Source organism: Anopheles coustani, chromosome 3, assembly GCF_943734705.1.
Source record: "Anopheles coustani chromosome 3, idAnoCousDA_361_x.2, whole genome shotgun sequence".
Classification (NCBI taxonomy): Eukaryota; Metazoa; Arthropoda; class Insecta; order Diptera; family Culicidae; genus Anopheles; species Anopheles coustani.
The window spans coordinates 3,058,267-3,072,595 of record NC_071288.1 but is presented as its reverse complement, the minus strand read 5'-3'; the positions used below and the strand labels follow the sequence as shown (position 1 = coordinate 3,072,595).

At 42.6% G+C, this 14,329-nt stretch overlaps 1 protein-coding gene across 1 annotated transcript; it reads right to left on the bottom strand.

The window, feature by feature from the left end:
- Positions 1–18: 18 nt before the first annotated feature.
- LOC131260185 (transcriptional regulator ATRX homolog) lies at positions 19–13,235 on the bottom strand. Its single transcript, XM_058261860.1, is given in 21 exon segments — positions 19–157; positions 230–460; positions 527–702; positions 798–1,185; positions 1,259–1,430; positions 1,501–1,728; positions 1,799–2,232; positions 2,316–2,471; positions 2,546–2,817; positions 2,879–3,180; positions 3,258–3,857; positions 3,922–4,262; positions 4,345–5,271; positions 7,902–8,057; positions 9,819–10,738; positions 10,822–10,960; positions 11,040–11,168; positions 11,641–11,958; positions 12,162–12,290; positions 12,431–12,856; positions 12,933–13,235. Coding segments are annotated over 21 exon segments (6,846 nt in total). The 3' UTR covers positions 19–58.
- Positions 13,236–14,329: the final 1,094 nt, after the last annotated feature.

Sequence of the window (14,329 nt, the reverse complement as noted above, 5' to 3'; positions counted from 1 at the left end):
TGTTGTTTTATTATTCGGGACATACAGTAATTGTTCGTGAATCAAACACACATGTTTTCTAGTCGAGCTCTACCACATTAGGGTCAACATAGGTCGGCGTAATTCCACTAGCAGTGGGAAGAGTTCTCGGAATGCCGCTAATGCCAGGCTCTTGTACCTAATGTGAAAAGATGGAAAAACGATGTATACAAGAAGCCTTGGACTGCTAATGATATCTATCACATTTTACCTGAACGTTGGTTGCAAATGGTGCACGATTAATTCCTGTTTGATCCGCATACATATAAGCTACGTTTCCGCTGGGTCCAGCACCCATCATCATGGGGGGTTGTTGGCCAACCCCTTGGCCGGTGGACGGAGCAACTCCCATTCCACCCTGCATCGCATAACCCATTGGATAGGTTTGACTTGCTGCCGGTACTTCTAGTTTGTAGTACAAGTCACACAAACTTTTGTAGAGCTGCATGCAGAAAAGAGGGGTTATGACGTCGCCTAAGCCATTAACAAATGCTCCAAGATAACTTACCGTTATTTCGCCGTCCTTCATTTGCCGGGTCAACTCTTGCATCAAGTAAGGTATCATTGCATTGATAGTGGCATCATTGAAGGTCGGATTGTCCTCACGGGCCTTGATGTTCAGCAGCTTCAAAAGCACATCGTTACGAAAACCAAAGATGGTACTCGAGGTGATTGGCATATTTCCTAGAGCATTGAAACAAATAGCATCAGCAACGGCGGAACGTTTGATATAGAACGGTACAATGTCTTACCTCGCCCAGCCATGCCACCCATATTACCCATACCCATACCCATACCCATACCCATACCCATCCCCATCGAACCGTACGCCGGCAAGGGTGGTCGGTTCTTTTCTTGTTCAAACTCCTCCCAGGCGGCCTTGCGTTCCTCTTCGTTCAATGTTTCCTCCTCTTTGTTCTCCAATAGGGAGTCGTGTTCGTGATACTTGTAAACGATATTCTCGAATCGTTTTAGCAGTTCGGCAAAGAGTCGATCCTTCGGCACGTTCGGTGTGGGGCGGGGCTCGTCATTATCCACGTCGTAACGGTAAAGCTCCTGCAGATCATTCGCCTTATAGTGACGATCGATTTGCTGCTCGTCGATGACACGTTTCGAAATGGCCTGCTTGGTCACCTGCCTTTCATAGATTTTCTCTTCCATTGTGCCCTGCATGATGTAACATAAAAGACCAACCTTATTGAAAACAGACAGCCACCGAAGAATATGTGGAGGTTCTTACCATGGCAATGAGTCTATAGATATAGCATGGCTTGCTCTGTCCAAATCGGTACACTCGGAAAATACTTTGAATATCATGCGATGGATTCCAAGACACATCGAAGATAACAACCCGATTAGCTGCCACCAGATTGATGCCCAGTCCTCCAGCCCTAGTTGAGATTAGGAAGAGTCTAAAAAAAAAAGCCAAACGTAAGCGAAATGTCGGAGAAATCGGTGACACGCTATGGATTGTCTGCAAACCTGGCTCTTGTGTTGCTCTCGTCGTTGAACACTTTGCAAGCATCATTCCGATTCTCAATAGAAGTGGATCCATCCAGACGGAAATAATCTAACCCTTGCGCCCATGACCCAGGATATTTGCTTAAAGTTTCATCTCTATCCTCCTCATCTTTTTGTGTGTTTTCATCCAACAGCGTGAGAAAATGTTCAATCACGTCCAACGAGTACAGCGATTGGGAAAATACCAGCCTGTACGAAGAAGCAAAGAAAAGTACGTAAATGTGCGTGTGCCCCAATTTGGCGTACAATTAGAACGTACAATTTATCGCCGATCGTTTCACATTCCTTCAAAATTTCCATCAATAACACCAGCTTTCCCGAATGCTCTAGATTGTTAAGCTCCGTTTCGGGGCACAGTTGCATCCACCATTCCGTGGGATTTTCTAGTTTTTCCACCTCTAATGAAACACACAGAACAGTTAGAAAAAGAATGAAAATGATTGGAAGGGTTCAATTTTTTTTCTTACCTTCCTCCACTATGTTGTGGTTTCGTCGTGTACGACGGGTAGTTTGGGTCCGAAGTTTGTCACTCCCCGTAGAACCGTTCGAACTTTGATTTCCGCTTTCCACCAACTGCACTTCATCATCTGAAGCATCAGAAGACTCCGGTGTCGTATGTGGACTCTCATCCGAATCATCATCTAGGAAATCTTTGATCGAACCAAGCGACTCGGATTCAGAAGCAAGAAAACGCTGCCAAAGAAATTGAGTTTATAAAGCATGAACAAATTCATGTGAAAGATAGATCATAGTGTAGAAACGTTTCAATTGGGTACCTTTTTCTGTTGGGCTATTTCATACCGATCACTATTGTAACGCAATACCCTCGGATGAGTCCAGATGCGTTGAAGGTTTTGAAAGTCGGTGAACAATAGCGAGGATCGCTTCAGATCATCGTCAATTCGTCTGCCCGCGAAATTTTGCATATAGAACTGGAATAACATTTGCAAACAGCGGTCAATCGAAACATCGTCCGAGGCATGATGGGCCGTGCATGATAGCGTACCTTATACAAAATGCTCTGCATCGGTGTAAGTTTGATCGATAGCACAAACTCCAACTTTGGCGGTAGGAACGGGGCTAATACTGAGTAGTCTCGTCGTTGAACGCAACCATCTAGTAGCTTATGCAACACGTGAGCCCTTTTGCGCATCAATTGAATGTCGTACGGTGTCGAGTCAGTGTACTGGCCGTTGGTGATGGGATTTACGAAACGATTTAGATACTCCAAATATGTGCCGAGCAGTTTTGGCTTGACAAACTGCACCATACAATAATCTATCGAAAAATGTAATGGTTGTAATTGAATGGTCTGGTTGAATTTCATTTGTTCACTTACATTCTTTCATGTTGTTCTGTATAGGAGTACCGGTCAGAACAATGCGACGCATGGTCGATATACGGTTAACCATCTGGGAAAGCGACGTTTTTTCGTTTTTGAGCAAATGCCCCTCGTCACATACGATAAGTTCTGGGCCCGGGTCAATCAACGATGTCTGCAGGGATTCGCGCACCTTCTTTCGAATCCGGGCCGTGGTTGGATTTGCCAGATTGCGGAACATGTCGTAGCCTATTATCATCACGCCTCCTTCGTTGTGCCATTCCATCAGTTTATTAGCCCGGGTTACGTTATCCTTGTATCTAAGGGAAGTTTAAGAAACGTTAACGGTCACAAACATTTTGATCCATAGCTCCGGATGTACGCAACGAATAATTACTTTGATATTTCATACACTTCCACTTCTGTGCCCTTTCGTACATGCCGCATCCAAATTTTGAACTCGTTCACCCAGTTGAGCACCGTCGAAAGCGGACAAACGACCAGCACCCTTTCTACGCCAGTAATATCAGCATTCGCCAGGAGAGTGTGAGTCAGCGTAACGATTTGTAGCGTCTTTCCCAGACCCATGCAATGGGCTAAAATGCAGCCGGATCCCTTGCTGTCTTTCATTCGCTCGAGGCTTTCAAAACAAGCGTCAAACATAAACTTGACGCCGTTAGCTTGATGCGGCTTCAATTGTTTCACCAGCTTTTTATCCACCTCGAGCAACGGCTCCTTCGTTTCTTCGTCGAAATCCAGAATTAGCTGTTCGAGCGTGCGAGCCTCTTCCGGTTTCTCATCGTACACTTGATTGTAGAGCTTCTGACGCTCGGCAATGCGCTGCTTTCTCTCCATTTCTTCGAGCTCGGCGGTTTTAGTCGTCTGTTCCAGATCGCTTTTCTTTAGCAATTTACGAATATTTTTGCGTCCCTTCGACGGCGACTCGCCCTCACTATCATTTTCAGATTTTTTCTTTTTGAGACGTTGACGTTTTTTGCTACAAAACAAAGCAGGCTATGTTCCAATCTCCTCTTTTGCTATTTTTTTTTAATTCACCTCACCTCTTTGATCGACTACCTTCATCATCCGATGATGAAGGTGAATTCCTTCGTATCCTGGTACGTTTCTTGCGCGGTTGAAAGTCTTCTTTGTCCTCGTTTGAAGGCTGATCTTCATCATTTCCGTTTCGCGCGGTTCTTCGCGATCGTTCTGCAGCCCGCTGACTTCGACCGGCTGCAGTATTTCTAGTAGAACATACTTCCTCCTCGCTATGTTTATCGCTTGCCTCGTCGGAGTTTCCGTTGATCTCGTCATCTACCGATGCTGATAATTTATCCTCTGCCTTCTCGTCCTCACTGTCACTCACTGCCCGCCTTTTTCGAGCATTCCTGGTCATTTTTCGCTAAAACATAAGAGTAATGTAAATATGTTACATTTCATAACATTTCTACCTAACTAAAGATAGGCAAAGAAACTATTTTTACCACTTTTGGAATGTTTTTGCTGGACCTGGTATTACGGAGAGGTTCATCCGAATCGCTGCTATTTAGCTCCTCGTTAGGCTCTGCAACAGTATCATCTTCCTGTTTTTTGCTCTCGACTTCGGTTGTTTGCACAGTATTTTCCATTTCGCGACAATATTTCGATTTTTGTGCTGTCGATACTGAAAATCTGTTGATATCAACGTTATGTTGATCGTAGATGCTTTTCAATTTGAAACGAGACTTGATTTCTGTGAGATCCTCGGGCAATTTAATGATCACTACTTGGCAATCTTTTACTTTGGGCTCCGCATTACGAACTGTCTCGGTGTCACTAGGCGTCGAATTGGTAAGCTTTGCGGCAAGTGGCGCTGACGAAACTGTATCTTCATTCATAAAGTCCAAGGACAACTTTCTCGGAACAATTTTGCGAGGACTGTTCAATTGTAAGCTAGAATCACTATCGTCGTCGCTGATTTCAATGATACTTATGTTTTCCTTCGATTTTCGCGTTTTTTGCGGGCTTTTCGTTGCTTTTCTGTTGGCTTCCTTCGTTGCCTCTACTAAACCGGGTCGTAGCAACCTCTCCAATGACACCACCCGAATCGTATGCTTTTCTTCTTGCACCGGGGTAAGACTCAAAGCGTTGTCCTCTGCAATTGGGAGGCAACCACCGTTTGAGTGGTCTCCGTTTTCACCGGCCAACACCGAAGTATCCGCGTTTGTAAGTTTCGTTTCTTCAGCGGGTTCAACCGATTGAGAATCTAACTGCACGGTGGATTTTTCCTTCACAGGCATTCTCTCTCGTTCATCGTCAGCAATGACGTTCCGTCTCCGAAGGACCGGCGGCTTCGTTTCCTTCGGTCTGGAGGGCACTTTTTTCATTATTTCATATCCTTGGTACAACACCCGCAGCACCCGCCTCCGTATAGATTACCATGCAATCTGGAGAATGAAATATTAGATGTATCGAGAACGGTTAGCTTTGTCGGAACCGGCATTCGTTGAACCAACCGCTGGTACTAACGCGATGCCTACTTTGCACTAGCAGCTAGAACGTAGCAACCAGGTTCATAACTTTTAACCGCTGGTTATATCTGACCAGTCGTACAAACAAACAAAAACAAAAAACACTAGATTCATCTAACTGTTGTTGCCTACTTTGATTTCACCGCGTATAGCATAGCACCACAAATGCACATACATATATAACATAGTCGATGCGACGCGGGCACCGACGCTTGCAAAATTTTCCTTTTGGCAAAAAAAGCAACCCAAACCGAATAGGTGAAATGGAAATTCACATTCGTAGAGTTACGATGGACAGAATCATACCTTTATGTAGCCGTTGAAGTCGTCTAGGGCTTCAAAATTTCGAGCGAAGCACAGTTCTGGACAGACAGAAAAGATTTTTTTGGCAAGCAACAGAAAGTTGCGGAGCAATCACACCGTCCGCCAATCTGTGAATGCTTTCCGCATTCGAGCACCCGATCGTTCCGATGACAGCTGGCGTAATCGAGCAAACTGGTCGAAATAGTTCTCTCTCTCTTTCTCTCTCTCTCTCTCTCTCTCTCTCTAAAGTTGAGTTCGAGCAGATTCGAGCAGATATCCAGCTGTCCGAAAGCAGAGTATTCGAAAAAAGCCGGTATTTTGCACAATCATTAGTAGATAATGAAAGTAGTAGAGAGTAAATGTTACCTTTTTGATTCATCAAAATGTCATGGTTTATTATACATTTATTATTTTAGTCAACCCATACAACACAAGTTTTCCGACACTCACATGAAATATGCAGGAATGGAATATGAATATGGTCGTCAGGAACGAACTAAGCGCTGTTTTCAGGAGTGTGCAAGCAGGAAATATAAGTACATAAATAAAGCAGAACGCTACGGAAGTACGGTGAAATTATACATTTACGACCTAGTCCTCCAGAGATATCTTTTTAAGTTCAATAATTTCACTTCACATCTTTCAACTTGTAAGAGTTTGGTTTTCTTTTTTTTTACAATGACCTCCTAGCATGCATTTCAGTCTTTGTCCTCTTGTGTGTGTTCCAGTTCGCTAGTAAAAGATCCCCGTTTCATTCTTGTTTTGTCTTGATTTATATGAAATATTGTTTAAGGTCCTGGTTTACATAGATGATAGTAAGTTTTGAACTTATATTTACTCCGTATGCACGAGCTAAAGTATTCCAACAACCTGTTAGTATTTTTGTGTTCATTGCATTTAGATTGGATGTATATAACACATAAGCGAATAAATTAGACTCGTTACTAAATTAGTGACACAAACAACAAAAATAATATTTAAAATCAACCCTTTTATGGGGGCAACTTACATAACAAAATAAATTAAATAAATAATTCTCTTCCGAACTAATAAATTATAAAAAAAATATTGGATGTTTCCATACTGATTATTAAAACAAATCTAGCACACTTTGAAGTAAAACCAAAATTAGACTAGCTGGTTTAAGAAGCGATAATTTTGCCTGCAATGTCTGAATTCCTGTGAAACTTTCTGCCCTGCCAATAACGTCGAAAAATCCGACGTTAAGTATAGAGACGAAACTTATCAAGCGTTCCCCTTTTTCAATGAAATCTCCTTTCGCTATTCCGTATCTCGATAATTACTTCTCAGTGGACTGTGAAGAAGAGAATAAAAATTCTATTGCAGACTGAATGGTGGAACAAATGCAGACTAGTTAGAGCACTGCGTTCTTTACCTCTCTTCACATTTTATGTCTCTAATGTATGGAACCTACCATCAGTGACACAATACAAATAATTGCACTAAAATATTGATTCATTGATGTATCTTGGTACGCGCTGCATTATACTTTTCTAACACCATTGCGGTTTACCGTCGACTAGAGTTGGTTCCACTTCACTGAAGGAAACACAGTTTTCTTATCCAATGCAATTAATGTTGATGCTAAGTGACAATACTTAATAGGTAATTAAAATCTAATGATTGGTTTCAATACGACCATGGGTCGACTTTCTGTTGCTTTTGGAAATATACTTGCACATTATTTACAATCTTTCGAATTGGAATGACTTTGGATTTGCTCTAGGTCCGGTCAAGTTTAAAGAAGTGACCCGTTAAAGAATAATTACTAATAGCTTCCGTACGGTACCTACTACCAATGACATGAACAGAAAATTACACGAATTTTGACTAGTAATAATAATAGAACTTGGATTTCATCGACTAGATTTTAAGAACGATAAGGACAAGGATGATGGATGGGAGGCGCTTTACGGGAAGCAGGGATGTAGTTTCTGCTTAAGTCATTTCAGCTTAACTAGAACTTTGCTTGGTTTGTTTGTCGGAAATCGATCATCGATTTCTGATGCCTCTCTGTATAAGAAATATGTTTTATATATAAATACGACTTTCTCTGACTTAGATAGTACAAGTAAGTAAGTAATATGACAATAAATAAACTTGCTCAATGCGATCTTAAATAACTGCTACAAATCTAGCCAGTCGGTTTCTACCGACACCCGCCGATCCTTTTAGTGTTCAATTATTGTTGCTTCTTCGCCCTTCACATCCGATATGGCTGCCATCGCTTTCGTCAGCACTGACGCATCCTTGAGGCTAAGCACCTGGAGAACTTGCGGCTCCGATCCAGGCGGACCCTGGATCATCATCTGATGCATGCCGGGTCCCACTGTGATGGTTTCCATTGTCTCGCCATTCTCCACCTAAACAGGATCGTATAAGTAATGAAAACAATTCTGATATGCACACGTGGGGAGTGATAGAAAACCCCCGTACTCCCATTTGAACCCCCGTAACATGAAACAAATTATGAAATTATAAATTTATCAAATAGTGGACATTCGCAATCTACCCAACAACTAGAACGGAGAAAGTATACGAGGATAGATCACATTGTATTGGTGCTATTGCGTATGCTACTTACTAAATCACACATCTGAAAAGAAAAGAAATACATTGCTGCATTATTCAAACACAGTGATCAACTAAAATACCGCACAGCGCCCAAATGGATTATTAAACACGCAACAGACGAGTCCCGGGTTGTCCTAGCGTGGAGTTGGAAGCTGGAAGGGATCGGCTATACTTTGATGGAATAAATTAAAACTTAATTCAAATGAAAATTTAAATAATACTTTAATATTTCCACTAAAAACATTGCTTCAGACATAAATAAAATCACAATAAAAACTGAAACGCACGCTTAAACACAAATTAAACCGAATTGGCTACATTAGCATTGATTTTTTTTTGGTTTCTTTGTACATTGCACATCTTCTTCTTATTGACGTTCTTCTTCCCTTCTAAGGGCTTACAAGACTTTTTTCCTTGTGTACGTGGATGGTCAGTCCACGGTTGGGACCCACGCCGTCGAGGTGGTGAGCCCCAGCGCTCATGGGCCGATTTTCTAACCGGCGCTACCGCTCGGCTGTCGCGGACTCCAATAATATTACATTACTTAAGACATAATATTTAGACTTGCTCTATAAGTTAAAAGGCACTGGTTTGCACTATTAATCATTACAGCTGTTACTCATAACGAGTCGGAAGTAACAATCCCTTAGCATAACTTTTCACAGAAAGTTACATCTACTTGAGATTTGTTCAAACTGTGTTTACAAATCAATTCTACCTGTTTATTGCCAGAAAAAAAAATAGTTTCAATGCATACATTCCATCAGCGAGTTGTTAAAACAACAAGAGAACAAAAGATATGAGATCTTTTATCAGCAAGTTTCAACAAAAACTTTTTGGCACATCATTAGTTCTTTGGCACGACGTTCGTATTTGGTAAAATAGTAAATACATAGCGTTAATGCGCTTTTCTACACTTTCTTGCTTATGGTTAAGTGCGACACCATCCATTTATACATTTGTACTGACTATAACACTTCATTCCTTTGGTAATAGCAATACAATGAATCTTACTTTGAAATTCTAGACACCGTTTTGAATTTGCTTAATTTTGCCAACGGATATTCTTACCTCCATCATTTAAGTACTACTCTACGACTAGAAATCGTAAAGTTGGATAAAGTATACATGGAACTGCTGTTCCAGTAGCACATAAAGGGCTTTTTAGATGGTTCGATAGCAAAGAAAAAATGTACTTAAATGAAAAAGCAACTTTTGTATTAAGTACGGTGAAAAATATAAATAAATTTCTAATAACTATGTGAATAACTACAAATCCTTTAGTTCAACGAAACCTTAAATATAGAATTAGAAAACATCCAAAACAAACGACAACTTAATGGTACGATCTAAGCCAAACAAAGAAAAATTACTTAAAATGAATAATGCTACAAAGGTCTATGATAGGTCATATGTATTGACAAAGTTCTGGCGATGTAAATCTATAAAAAAAAATGTTGGGTATGGTGGGGGGGCGGGAAGGAATATTCGTCACAGTTCCCATTAGGTCAACAGTCCATCAACGTACACCTTAACACCCTTCGCTAGACGCTTGAAATGGCAAATGGCTTCTGGTCCGACTCGCTCGACGAGTTACTGCTGCCGCTGCTGGGCTTATGATTTATACTGAGTGCATCAATAAGATGGTTATCTTCGTTAATAGTCAACTCAATGTCTCGTTTCAACTGCTGCTGCTCTTGCTGCTGCTGCTGCTGCTGTTGCTGTGAGGTTTTTGGGTCTGTGAACGGAATTCCGCTCAGTTGAATGACAAAACTCTGCGTACCACTATTGTCTGACGTGCCTCCTGTCTCGTCCTTGTCTTCGTCCATAGGTTCGATTTTGGGAATACAAATTTTAATAGCACCCGCACTACCAATACCACCAGCACCACCGATTATGGTACCGCTATGCAGGGAGTTTGATTTTCGAATGGCGTTCAATTGGTTTATGTTGTTATTGTTCGTCACGGTTAAATTATTATTGTCGATGCCAATGCTTTGATTCAAAGAGGAGGTTAAATTAAAACAACCTCGTTGGGAAGGTAAAACTGCGTTCATACCGACTAATGGCAAACCAGAAGTGGCAGAACGTGAAGCAATGCGCTGCTGCTTGCCACCACTCTGTATATGCTGCTGCAGCTGAGGCATACTCAGGATAGTTGCCCCGTTTGCGCTAAGGGCGTAGTTGGCAAGTATCTGCGCTGCTTGCTGATGCTGCTGACTGTTAGCAATGGCATTCGAAGAAATGGTCAAGTTCTGTGTCGTGGAGCAGGTCGTGCTAACAATGGAAGGGTTCGTTTGTTGCTGTTGCTGCTGCTGATGCTGAGTGGATGCTAAACTATGTACCTGCATCGGTGTTATGCACACGGTTCCATCCACGTTCGGCACCTGCTGAATGTTCGCAACCATCGTCTGGTACATTTGGGCTGACATGGGTACCGTTATCATTCCGCTCACGTTCACCGGGAATCCTGTTGGGCAAAGGGATAGATAGACACAGGTTTAATATGTTTTTTTTTGTGGTGACACAGGCAAATCGTTGCGATTGAAATACCTTGTCCATCCTCTCCAGTAATAATTAATTGTCCATCCTGACCCAGCGTTGCTTCCGTCAGATCAACTGACATACTTTCACCCTGACCATCAGAGATTGTTTGAATGGCATGTACACCTCCATCAGCTTGTTGTTGGAGCTACGAGAAAAAAAAACAAAATTTAGAATTTCATCCAACAAAAATCTTGTTCGCTTAATCTTGTTATAATTCTACTTACAGTTGCGATTCCTTGTACTTGTGCTGTCGTACCATCCGGTAGTGTGATAATGGGATTGTTTGGATCAACCTGAATAATTGAAACGGTACCGTCGGCGTTCTGTATAGTTTGTAGCACGGTATGTGTAAACTAGAAAGATACCAAAATCGGATGGGAAAGAAATCGTCAACACTCGAGCACTGTGCAAAGGAACAGGAAGCAGCAAACAGAAATCTCACACTGAATAAATAAAATGCAAACATATCGAAAAAATTAAAACAAAATATAAATTCACATAAAAAAAGGACCAAGCATAGAGGGTCGAACAGAATCATTCAATGTGCAATTAATATTACAAGCATCGGGGAGAAATTGTACAAGCAATTATAATAAATCATATCATCAAGGATCATGTTGAACTAATTGCGCAGGAGAAGATTCTCAGGCAGACGTAATTTGGCTAGAACTTAAAACTCGTAAGTACTCCTACAAAAAGAAAAAAAAAAACGTCGATGTAACGTAAACGAAAAAGAATCAAATCGAGAAACGGAAACGAAACGAAAGAAGGTCTCACAACATCAAACATCGCTTGCTTAGTTAGAAGATTTGTGTTAGTACGAACATCCACATCGCTTAGAGCCATCGAGTCCAAGCAAACCTGCGCGTTCAGTGTCTGCGAAGGGGAGGCCTGCTGTTGGATCTGAAGGGTGCCGTCGGCATTCTCCTTGATGATCTGCGTGTGTCCATTGCTCGTGGTCAGCGTTGTCGTCCCGTTCGAATGTGTCTGCTGCTGCTGGTGTTGCTGCTGTGGGTGCGCCTGGTGAATAATGATTTGCTGCTGTCCGTTGGCTCCATTGGTAATCGTAGCCGTAGCCGTTTGTGTATTGCCCGCTGGACCCACAGTCACAATGTTACCGTTTTCAATTTTCATTACATCAACCTGCGTTTACCAAACGCGATCGAAGATGATTTGCACAGAGTCGAAATTGAGAGAAAAATCGACATCCATCGAGAGCATGGATATCACAAGTTATTCGAAAGATCTTGCTTGGTAGATGTTGGATCGAAGCATAGGGATGCAAAATCCCGCTCCAAATAACACAAGAGAAGCGCAAACTGCTTCTAGGGGCTTTCTATACTTACGTTAGAGCTTGCCGTAGCAATAGCGTTCGCTTTTTCATCCTCTTCGCTAAACGCAGGAAGAAGATCTTCTCTGCCGTGATATTTGTAACAGTTTATGACAATTTTTCTCAGTGCATGAGTCCAACTTATCTGTGGGTTAGTCGATTAACGGTTTCGGTGTAGTGCAATACGGTATCGATTCGAAGAGGAGAATATATGAAATTCACGTTTACGATTAGGTGGAAATTTAAATTAACTCGCATTATAAAATTCGAAGCAACGACACTTACCTTCTGCTTTTCCTCCTCCGTCCGTGCATCCATGCGAACGTTGGCCCATGGCAACTCCTTAGGCCACCAGGGCGGTCTGGTTGAATCACGTCCCCAACCGGGCTTGCCGCGACCAGTCGAGTACTTCAACATAAGCGGAATGAATGCTCGCAGCTGGGCTTGGGTCATCTTTTCCACCGGTGTTGGTATGCCGTCAATGATCAGTGGCGGTAACTCGAACAGCGACGGGTCGTCCTGTACGCGCGGTGGGGCTTGTGCGGCCAGTGCTTCATCCAGCTTATCCATCACATTGTTGCGCAAATTTTTCAGCACGTCCTCAAGCGGCTTTGCTCCGAATACTTTGTATATGTTGTTGGGCTTGCCGGGGGTGGCCACCAGCACAACGGCTTGCTGACCCACGCGAGTAGCGTACTCGAAGATAGTTTGCTGTTGTTGTTGCGAGGACGAGACTTTGTGTTAAAAACGTTCGGAACCGTTATAAAAGTGAATGTTTCTCTCTTACCCGCAGCTTCCGTAGCAATCGATTTTGTTGCCGTTTGCGGATGGAAGGGTTGGTTTCAAACGAATGCGGACGTTTCTTTTTCTTGGACGAAGTAATGGCGGCTGCAGCCGCTACACCGACCACGCCAGCGGCTACCAATTGTGCGGTGACTTCATTCTCCATGGCAACGTTAATGAGGTTTCCATCGTCGTATGCACTGCCCGGACTGCTTGGATTATCATCATCGTCGTCGTCCGATGCACCCGTAATGTTGTCGTCCTCCACAAACTCCATTCCATCAACCGAGTTAATGGTTAAACTCATGTTTGGTTTCTTTGTTTTATGAATTTAGCTGTGAGATTGAATTAACGAAGCTGCTTAAATATGACTGATATCTCAGGAGTCTTAAAATTTTCAGAAATTAACATAAAAAATAAACACGTAGGATTTTCGGTTCGACAAACTTTTAACAAACAATCACTGGTCGCGTAAATTTCCGTCCCCGGCGTACGGAACCGGACAATTGCACTAAATGCATACGGCTTGTAGGTTCGGCTCTTGCATGCTATCCATGCTTTCCTTTGTGCGACCCATGTGGTGCCGTAGTTCGTGCTCTCCTTTTTTAACACGTGCTTTGAAAAACTATGCTTTTCCCTATCAGTACGTTGGACGGTACGTCTTCCCCCTCGTTATTAACAGGAAAAAGCGAACCCAGCGAACCCCTTGCTTTCATGCTATATTCATGTTCGTTCGACAGTGAGAGTGTGTAACATTTAAACCACCCCTGCTCCCTTTCGCTGACGCTATCCTCTTGCCTTCGGGCGACAGCCAAATATGAATCATTTGCTAGTCCCAAAATTTAAATCCCTTTTCTTCATGAGGTCAAAGGCCATCAGAATTGTGGACCTTTTTGGCGTTGTCAAGGCGTTTACTGAACCATTCAGAGGAAATGTTGCTTGACTTTCCATGAGAGTAGAACCATTCACTGCACATAAGCAGTGTGGGGGGGAATTAGCACCACAAAATATACTTCTTGTAAAATACGACACTGCGAATAATTTTCTTAACATCTATAGTATGACTGAGCTGGGAAAATCAAACACTAGTTTTTTCGGCACCTTTTTCCTAGCCGTATCCATCTGGCTGGCAGACGACGGTGGGCGTTTTGACACTGGACTTATGTTGGCGTACGAAATATCTGAGCCCAGATTCGGATCTTCCATCTTGTCTTGCACGGAAAACCATGGAAAATCTATTTTCTTCGGCCACGGGGAAATTCACCAATTCGCTGCTCGAGGGACCCATTGCGACTGCGAGACCACGGGCCACGGCCCCGTTTGTTTACAGTTTTTTTGCCTTTCGACTCAGCTCATTTCCCGAAATGAAGCGCTATTGGAGGCCTTAGCGCATGAAAAATT